This window comes from Alexandromys fortis, unplaced genomic scaffold (assembly GCF_014885135.2).
Source record: "Alexandromys fortis isolate MF-2015 unplaced genomic scaffold, M_Fortis_MF-2015_v1.1 scaffold_136, whole genome shotgun sequence".
Taxonomy (NCBI): domain Eukaryota; kingdom Metazoa; phylum Chordata; class Mammalia; order Rodentia; family Cricetidae; genus Alexandromys; species Alexandromys fortis.
In genome coordinates, this window is record NW_026068024.1 from 2,182,288 (window position 1) to 2,192,263 (window position 9,976).

The window sequence follows — 9,976 nt, forward strand, 5'->3', positions numbered from 1 at the left end:
TATTTTTAAAAAGTAAATAGAAATACAGCAACTTGTTTCATTAAAGGAAATTTGATGTCACAATAAACTACGTCACTAGGTTGCAAACAATTGTACCACGAGTTAGTTATAACCTTGAACATTCAACCATTTTGATTGTATTTATGTAAAAGAGGCTATTTTATTGACTGCAAAGAGATAAATAGTTTGAACATTACATTAACTTCAATATACAAAATGAGTTTCTTTTATTTTGATTTTTAAAGCACACTGAGGTATAAAAAGTCCATGTTGAACTATCACTGCCAAACAAGTTCATCAAACCCAGCTACAGATGATGTGGGGGTTTTTGACTGACGGGCATTCCTTTCTTGACTTGCACCATGAAGTCTCTGATGAGGTAGCAAGGCAAAGAAGTTGAATCTTTCTCCCATCTTCTGAGGATTCATTAACATATCATACCCCCGCAGTAACTGCTGCTTCACGGATGCCTCATCTGCTTTATCTAAAAGAACCTGGAGGGGGAAAGGTCTTTAACACAGGACACTGCAGAAAGACTTCCCCGCTGCAGCACTAACAGTGACTACAGTCCTCCAGCAGAGCAAGGCCCAGATGTGATTACGGGGTGCTTACATCTGTAAATGTACACACCTGCATCTTTAGCAGATGTCCCAGGTGATTTGCTCTGTAAGAACATGGAAGTGTCCTTGGAAAAGGAGTTACAAAACTATAAAATTCAGACCCATGAGCATGTTTTTCTTGGGAGTCTCAACCTCATATAGAAACACAGGAAGCTGTGCCACATCCCAGCTCTTCCTTCTGCAAAGGCTACACCAGGCTCTGCTCACTACCACAGCATGAAGCTGGTAGAGGGTCCTCTAAATAACTTTTTAAATGAAGATACTTAATGTTAGTGAGATAAACCATTACCTTCAGCCGGACATCAATGCCCATGTTTTTTAAAAACGTCCGTTGCTCTACTGGCCCCAGAGAGGCTACTTTTCCCTGGGCCATTCTGCGCAGATAACTGAAGTCCACATCAGCTGTGAGGTCGGCTGTTCCCGGAGCAATTAAGACATCATGAAGCTGGTGTCCACAGAAGCCCTGGAATATAATAGTTTTGACTTTTCTGGTTAATATTATTGAGATTAGGATAGCATACTAACACTTCTTTACATTGTCAGTGTTAAAAAGTGTGGCCTAAATCTGTGGTTTAAACTCTAGGCAGTGACATCCTGTCTCCGAACAAGGTGATACATGGAAAACCCAACAGAATATACAAGGTTAGAATGTCTGAAGATGTTGCCCTTAACTTAAAGCTATTTACCATTCCCATTAATGCTGTGGCAAGTTCCGGTCATCAGCACTAGGCAGTAAGTGCTTACCTGTCAATCACAGACTCCAAAGCACCTGAAAATACGGGCGTGTGCGCCATCTAGGCCTGCCCTACCGCGATCCTGGAGGAGGCTAGAGATCATCAGTCTCACCATGTTCTCCCAGCTAAGAATTCCCAACAATAATGGAGCTAGAAACAAAGAACCACTCATCTAGAAAATGAGTAACAGCCTTCAGCTCTACATACTCCTATGAAAGAATATTCAACATATTTGAAGGTTTTGTCATATTTAAAGAACATTTAGAAAGTGTTTAGGAAGGATAAAAGAAAATACATGGATAGAAAAACATGTTAAAATAGTTGGATTGCAATGTCTAGGTTAAATGTGCAAAGCAACTTTTGTTTTGTGTGTGTGTGTGTGTGTGTGTGTGTGTGTGTGTATGTTTTAATGAAGGCAGGGCTGAAACATTAATATGAAGAAATTCTTTCCCAAAATTTGTATTATTCCAATGTTTCCTGGGCTCTGTGCATATCCAGGCTCTACACTAAGGAAGAATGACTGTAAGATTCATATTATGGGTAATTGTACCAGCACAATTAACATTCTAAAATGAACACAACTAAGTCAGACACCATGAAGACCAAGCTAAGGCAGCCTTCGGTGAACTCAGGCCAGCAATGGAGCAGTGCTCAAGCGTGCCCCTGTGTGATACGTACTCTGAAGGTGTCTGTCTTCGTTCCATCGTGACCGTAGTCGGCAATCAGGGCAGCGCCTCCAGTGAGTGCGATGCGCTGAGCCAGTTCCTGTATGATAATGCCAGCATCGGGACAGACTTCTACATGGTCCCTTCTTTCATCGTGCTGGTGAGGGAATCACAGGGCGTCACTTGAGAGAACTGGTTTTCACTTTCTACAAGTTGAACATTTCTTAGTTATAATGACTTCAACGTGAATGTGGTCTAGACAGTGTTTCGCATGACATCCCTTTCATTATATAGAACATGGTTCTTTTCATGTTGGACTTTAAGTTTGTAGACATTTCAATTTTTATTTATTTATTTTTATTTTTATTTTTATTTTTTTTTTTTGAGACAGGGTTTCTCTGTAGCTTTGGAGCCTGTCCTGGAGCCTGCTAGCTCTTGTAGACCAGGCTGGCCTCGAACTCACAGAGATCCGCCCACCTCTGCCTCCAGAGTGCTGGGATTAAAGGCCTGCCCCACCACCACCCAACAAGACAACCTTTTTGTTGTTTTGGATGGCTTTTGGGGGGGGGGGTTGATTTTCTTTTTTGGTTTTCGAGACAGTGTAACAGTCCTAATTGTCCTGGAACTAGCTCTTGTAGACCAGGCTAGCCTTGAACTCACAGAGATCCACCTGCCTCTGCCTCCCGAATGCTGGGATTAAAGGCGTGTGCCACCACCGCCCTATATTTTATATTTTTTTAAAAAAAGCATATGTACTCTGAACTTCCCACATAGTCAAGTGCAGTATCATTTTAAATACCATCTCCCTATATTAGTATATGAAAACATAGTTCATTGGGCTGTATGCATGCGGAGAGGCCAGCTAATGGTCATTAATAGTGACTCAAAAAGATACTTTCAAAAGTACCACTTAGGGGCCAGCCTGGTCTACAAGAGCTAGTTCCAGGACAGGTCCCAAAGCTACAGAGAAACCCTGTCTTGAAAAATCAAAAAAAAAAAAAAAAAAAGTACAACTTATAAAAATCCGACTAAATCAGATTGAGCAACCATGCTGCCTTCCATGAAGGCAGTAAGCACTTCAGCCATTTCCTGCATCTACAGGCATCACGTTATGAACGAGTGACAGGCTTCTGAAATTTTGTTACCATCTTCCCTATGGAAGCCCACCATCCTTTACTCCCTGTGACACCTGAAAACAAAGTAATGACCTACACTGATGTCTCTGCCTGTGATGGGGCAGGCACAAGAGATGTCAAGTCACAGACTTAGGGGCAGACCCCAGCAATTCCTGCTGCCCAGTGGATGACAAGATTTCTGTCTGTGTTCTCATAAACAAACTCTGGGTCTACAGTGGGGATTCAGTAAAATAAACGTTTAGCCCTAATGATATTAGATAAGCCAGTGTAGCTCCAAAAGTCAAAGCCAGCCTCTTGAGACATCTGCCAGCAAGCCTGGGGGCACCTGCTGATTCCCATAGCTCCTCAGACTGATCTGCACCCCTGGCACCCTATGGCCCATTTAAGTGCAAGGAGATCCCAACCCTCTCTAAGTGAGTGCTAGTCAAGAACTGTGGGAGACTTCTCGCAGGGATGGGGACTTCAGGGAGGAGGTGGCACTTTGGTGGCCTTATAAATAGGTTTGTCATTCAGGCAGAATTGCACAGAACAGGAAAAACTGCTCACAAGTGTTTGGTCTGGTGCTATAACTTATACTTTGTGGAAAAGCAAGTAGGTGTGTTTTTAAAACTGAAAACTGGGAAATTCTTAAGAGCAAGAAACCTTTTTCTGGGGTAGAGAAGCGGGAATAAAAAGGCACTGTGAAGCGCAGTTATTTCTGAAGCTAACACGCTGTTTGGGGACCTTTAAAAACACAGCCCTGGGGCTGGAGGGATGGCTCAGCAGAAAAGAGCACTGGGTGTTCTTCCAGAGAACCTTGATTTGATTCTCAGCATCCACGTGGCAGCTAACAATCACCTTTAATTCCAGTTCCGGGAAACTGACACCCTCACACAGACATGCAGGGGAAACACCAATATGTAAAATAAAACTTTTTAAAAAGTTCCACACAGTTCAAAGATAGAAAACTCTGGAATCCTTCCTTAAGGGCAGCAGAGAACAGCGTTAATCTGTCCACAGTGTGGGATCAAAGGTGGGTATGGGTTCACGTGTGACCAAACAGCTGTGCTCTTGCCCAGTGATGACAGGAAATGTCCCTACTGAGAACATACAGAACAGAACATGATGCTCGGTGAATTGGCTGGCTTACAGCACACTGCCTTCAGGTAAACAGGCAGATACACAGGGGATCACTTGGCGGCATGTGTCTTCAGAGGCACGTGGCTGAGTAAACGCCCCCGTCTTCCTCCACAGCAGCGAGATGACACACAGAGACAACTTCAGCCCGTCCTCCTGCCTCGAGGTCTGGGCTGTCACTGTGACCGTACTACAAAGCACTCACGTGCTGCCAGCACTCCAGAGCTCTGCGAAGAAGCTAAAATGCCAGGAAAACCGGCCAGACTACTCTGCAGCGACGAAAGAAAAACTCAGATTCGTACTTGTATGAAGGCTTCTGCTGGGGTTGCACAAGGCGCCAGGACGAACCTCAGCTTATCAGAAACCCGTGGATCGATATCCACAAGCACTTCTCTCCATCCTTGTGGGGTTTTCTAAACAAAACGTAAAAATAAATATTTGCAAGCTCTTAAAACATCATGTCCTGAAGAAGCCGTAACAAGCAGAGCTGTAGAAAGCAAGCGTCGCGGGGCTGCTCAGGAGGGCAACCTCCGCATGAGCAAGCAAGCATCTGACTACAACTCCATTACATGAGACACTCCCGCCATAGCAGTTGCCGTAGACGGCGCTGAAAGACTTGCCCAAATCAACCTCAGTGACAACATCATTCGCCACTGGATATCCTCCTATGCCTTCATCCCAAAACGAAGAGTTCAGGGTAATCTTCCCAGGGGAGTGAAGATTCTGGGTGCTATTTCGTTTTTGTTCTCAGTCATTCATAGTCATGAAAACCCCACCTAATACTGACTTGAGCAAGCAGTGGACAAGCGCTATAGTTCCCTGGCATACACACGACTTTTCCATCAATACCTGAAATTTATGCACAGGAAGAACATCAAAAAATTCATGTGCGAGATAAAAGCTGTATCCTGTTTAAAAATACAAGAAAAATTAGTGATTCAGCATTTCAAAACAATTCTAATGAACATTAACCATAAAAAAGGAAATGTCCAGTTCTTCAGCCCTGGAGCCTGGGATGCTTCTACACTATCCTCTATAGCAGCGGTTCTCAGCCTTTCTGATACTCTGTCCCTTTAATACAGTTCCTTGTGATGTGGTGACCCCAACCATAAAATTGTTTTCTTTGCCTCTCTGTAACTGTAATTTTGATACTGTTATGAATCATAATGTAAATGTCTGATACGCAGGCTATCTGACATGCAATCACATGAAAGGGTCAGTCAACCCCCTAAGGGGTCAGGACCCAAAGGTTTCCAATGACCTGAGAACCAAAATACCCCATGATCCGCTAACTCTTCATCACAAACTTCCTAAAAACAATGAGACTCAAATGTGCGAGTGGGGAAGGAATGTGAGCTTCATATAGTACCTGAGAAAGAGAAAGCTAAGGCCAGAAACGGCGTTTGGGGTCTTGCTGGAGAGCTTACCTCCTTACTAGTTGTCAAAGACTAGTACAGGGCTTCTTATCCCCACACCTTGTTTGCCTTTGGGAAAGGAAAGGTTTCTCAAGAGATTAATGAGGAAACCCATCCGCTATCACTTTCTTCAGCCCGCTGCTTTGGGCCATTTCATCATCAGTGGCCTGCAAGGATACATGCAGGCAGACACTATACATAATTAAATCAAAAAAAAAAAAAAAAAGATGTGAAATACACGGCTCCTTAATGCTCAGCAATCTTCTATTATAACGTCCTGTGCTAGGAAAGGACAAGTCAGCTATTCACGTTAAAGGAGGGACTTGGAAGCACTAACGTTAGATTGCGGTAAAACGCTACCAGCCATCAAGGCTGCAAGAGGTCTTGAGCAACGCTCTGCCTTAAGTCAATGTGAAGCATACCTTTAGGGACGTCCTTCAGATCTCGGTACCAGGAGACTGGAATCCCAGACTTGCTGACACCTTTCATGTACACCAGGGAGTCAGCATCTCTCTCCAAAGGGAGCTTCTCCTCCGTCAGTGTCAGTGCTTGAAGCTCACTTAACTTTGGGCTCACCTCTACTAGGTGGACTGAAATGTCACAGTTTTTTAGCACAGACCCAAGCTGACTGAACACCTAAGACAAAAAGAGAATACTGTCTTAGTTACTGTCCTATCACGTGACAATAGCCAAGACAACTTAGAAAAGAAAGCATTAGCATCATGGTAGCAGGCAGACGGACGTGGTACTGGAGCGGTGGCTTATATCTTATCCACAAGCTGGAGGCAAAGAGTGAGGATGGGCATGGTGGGGGCTTTGGAAACCTCAAACCCACTGCCAAGTGACACACCTGCTCTAACAAGGCCACCTTCTTATCTTCCAAACAGTTCTGCCAACTAGTGACAAAGCATTCAAATATATGAGCCTATGGGGCCAACGCACCACCCACGGGCAAACACAGTGTACCACGTGGACGAATTTCTGACTGCTCACCACCAACATTTACTATATCACAAGAGTATTCACTGTTAGAGATGTAACCCCGACCCAAGTCCTTCTCCAGCAACAGTATTAGAACCATACATCAGTTATATATAAAATAAACTGTACAACATAGCTTTTTAATAACAATTTACTATTAAAAATTAAAAGATTTAGCAACCCCTCAATGTTTTTGATCAAAAAAAATTTAAATGTCCAAGGAAATAAAATGTCTGGGGACATGATGAAACTATCCTCAGAACTAAATTAAATGCATCAGTTACTTGACTGACCCTGAGATTAAAAAACATTTTCAATTTTCCCTTTGCTACACAACAGGTTTTTTTTTTGTTTTTTTTTTTGTGTTTTTTTTTACTGTTGTAAACATACAAGGGAAAAAAGAAAATACACACATCTTATCCATCTTCTAGCAACTCAGTACTGAAGGCATAAATGACATCATCCAACCATTTTATATTTTTAGCCTATACAACACCCTTCCATTTTATAAGCTTACAGACAAAAATAAGTAATGAACCATCACGTTACTCTGACATTGTATTTTAGCTGACAAATATAAGATTTAGGAAGAAGGACTGAAAACCCAGAAGATCAGTTAAAATCCCAAATTGAGTCAAAAGCAGAAAGATTAATCTACATGACTTTTACTACCTACCCTCAAAATATCTCCAGTGAGGGTACCCCGACCTGGGCCCAGCTCCACCAGCTGGAAAGCGGAGCTTTTTCCAGAGCTCATCCATTCACTTACAAACCATACCCCTAGTAGCTATAACAAGAAAAAAAAATTACAGAGTCACAGCATAAAATTATACATAAATACGTACTTTGTACAAAAAGCAAAACATTTGGCAATAATTCTATGTATGGTATTAGGCATAGATATCTACAGATACACACACAGGAACTTCACTGGGATAATAGCAGAGGAAGCTTACTTTAAGAGCAAATGTCGTTAAGTCTGTCTCCTACAGAAGGCCCCATGACACAGATAAGCAGCCACTTACAGAAAGGTAATAGCGTTTGAAAACCAAAGGACACAGAAAACACAATTGTGCCATTTCTTCCTACTCTCATGACTGACATTACTACATCACCCTTAGCTGTAATCAATGCCTCTCAAACCTAGATTCCACTTCTCTTTATGCACAATTTCTGATTTTTAAGTTATCAAAAGTACTTTGGGGGAAACAAATGAACCATGGTTTTGTTACTTACAGGGAGACCCCTGTAGGCAGGTTATGTCATAGCTCGAAGTGCCAGCGATGATTGTGGGTTTGTTTTTTGTTTTTTGTTTTGTTTTGCTCTCTCCTTTTCCAATCTCATATTTTATATGGTTCTCCTCAAACTTTTTCTATCTTCCTTCATATTTTTCCATTTCTTTTTTTACATATGAAGTCAGGGTTTCCCAAATGTCCTCTCCACCACTCCCTTTAAAAATGTGAACTATCAGATGAATCACACACACACACACACACACACACCCATAAAACACTTGTTACAGACTAGCAGAGCCTGGTCTGCTCTCAGTGTTTATGGCATTCCTTCCTTTCGCGGTCTACACGTTGGGCATTACCTCCCCAAAGATCTGACTTATTTCAGGTGAGGTTATGAAGTCTCCTTTTTCTCCTAGCATATCATGATGCACATAATATCCCTGGGTAAGAAGAGGAAATGGAAAAGATTAATTTTCAAATAAGGTTTTCAAAACTACTCCTCCAAAATGTTATTTCATGCATACGGTGACGTAACTATTTACCAAGGAAGTTATCTCTTCTGAAATAACCAAGAGAAAGACAGAGTCTTCACCCAAGTTTTACATGGTAGTAATCATTTTGCAAAACTCATAGAAAAACAATCACTCCTCAAGAAGGGCTGGAGCCATGCAATGTTCGTCTCTACCGTCCCTGCCCTCTCCCCGCTCCCACAGTCCAACATGGGAAGACTAATCACCTCTGCGGCCTCCTCTCCCAAGTTAGTCTTGCCTGTGGGTGATACTCTGTTTCATGTGAAAATCTGTGTGTGTGTGAGGGGGGGGAGAGGGAGAGAAAGAGAGAGAGATCCATCCAATTATATACCAGTGACTTAGGTACTTTTTATACAATTAATGTATCTCAATTAAAAAAAAGTGGGCTTTTAAAAAAAACTGGCCTTGCTTGTCTACTCCCAGGCCAATGCAGTCTCGTTTCTTCCCTTTTTAGTCCTCCTGGCATCCTTATCAGTCCAGTCCACTCACGTACATCTCCACTGACTGCCAACCCAAAACCAAATCCAGTGCTTTTTTTTCATACGTCTATCGTTACTTTGATTAGGTTTAATTATTTGAGAAGATCATGTCTTACTATCTTCATATCGCAAGTTTAACCATAACACTTAACTTTCAAGAAAGACTCACGTGTATCCAGGCAGGGGGAAATGACCTAGAATCCCAGCACTCAGAAGAGAAAACATAAAGACCCCGCAAGTTCAAGGCCGGCCTCACGTATAAAGCACTCCCTTCCGGCAGCACAGCACAGTTAGAAAAATCATCTTTCCTTTAACTCATGAAATTCCAACCACATTCTGTCGCACCAAACCGCTGCAGAAATTTGCCCTGACCTTGAATTAACGCAGCCTGATCAACTGACAGATTAAACTACATCCCAAGGACTTCGGAGCTTGCTCATCCTCTGCCAGCTCTCGGGACCTTCGGGTTCCTGTGTCTACACACCCTTCATGGCTCGCGCTCCCCTGTGTTTACCTTGGCTGGGTTGGTCAAAACCTCCTTCATGTACTCTGCCACAGTGATGGGACCTGTAGACTTTATTTTATACATAAGATGCCGCAGCATCGGCGTCACCTGGCGGCTTTCTGCCGGCTCATTCCCGGAGCTGAAGCATTTCCCTCTCCAAATACAGGGGATGCCTGAAAAGCACGGTTAAGCACACGCATGAGAAATCTCCGTTTCATTTACACGCGCAAGCTTGCAAAAACCTTGCAAGGCAGCCTGTTTGTCACTAACGTCGCCCCAATAGCAGAACCCGATGCACGGAGCCCACGACTATACCCTACCACCAAGCCTCTCCGTGGACCGCCTTCCGGCCCCAACTCCGGGCCCAGAAAACAACCAAGGAACCAAGGAGCCGCGACACGCGGTTTCCATAGAAACAGGACTCCGCAGCTAGGACTCTTACCCGCACGGGCCACTCCACGTCTCACCAAAGCATTCATCCCCAACCACGTCGGGGCCAGGCTCCGCCTTCGGGGCGGAGAGGAAGGGTATTTCCTGACACGGAAGTGCGTCACCGGAAA

General features: G+C 43.4%; 1 protein-coding gene across 2 annotated transcripts; it reads right to left on the reverse strand.

Annotated features, from left to right (window-relative positions):
- Positions 1-203: 203 nt before the first annotated feature.
- On the reverse strand, positions 204-9,944 carry Ndufaf7 (NADH:ubiquinone oxidoreductase complex assembly factor 7). Of its 2 annotated transcripts, XM_050163551.1 has the most exons (10): positions 9,859-9,944; positions 9,426-9,589; positions 8,262-8,342; positions 7,344-7,454; positions 6,109-6,322; positions 5,121-5,179; positions 4,574-4,684; positions 2,033-2,176; positions 910-1,083; positions 204-494 (listed from the first exon to the last, which is right to left on the reverse strand). In XM_050163551.1, exons 1-10 carry the CDS (start codon positions 9,893-9,895, stop codon positions 279-281), a joined length of 1,311 nt encoding a protein of 436 aa, XP_050019508.1. In that variant the 5' UTR covers positions 9,896-9,944; the 3' UTR covers positions 204-278. The 2 variants fall into 2 exon arrangements, with proteins under 2 accessions (XP_050019508.1, XP_050019509.1); XM_050163552.1 differs by lacking the exon at positions 8,262-8,342.
- Between the last annotated feature and the right edge of the window lie 32 nt (positions 9,945-9,976).

Bases quoted from the DNA above. Each gene is read 5' to 3' on its own strand.
- Ndufaf7 (XM_050163551.1), bottom strand. From the start codon at position 9,895: ATGAATGCTTTGGTGAGACGTGGAGTGGCCCGTGCGG. The intron at 9,590-9,858 runs GTAAGAGTCCTA...CGTGCTTTTCAG, and splicing joins ACGTGGAGTGGCCCGTGCGG to GCATCCCCTGTATTTGGAGA. The intron at 5,180-6,108 runs GTATGCTTCACA...ATTTTTAAACAG, and splicing joins TCTGAAGGACGTCCCTAAAG to GATACAGCTTTTATCTCGCA.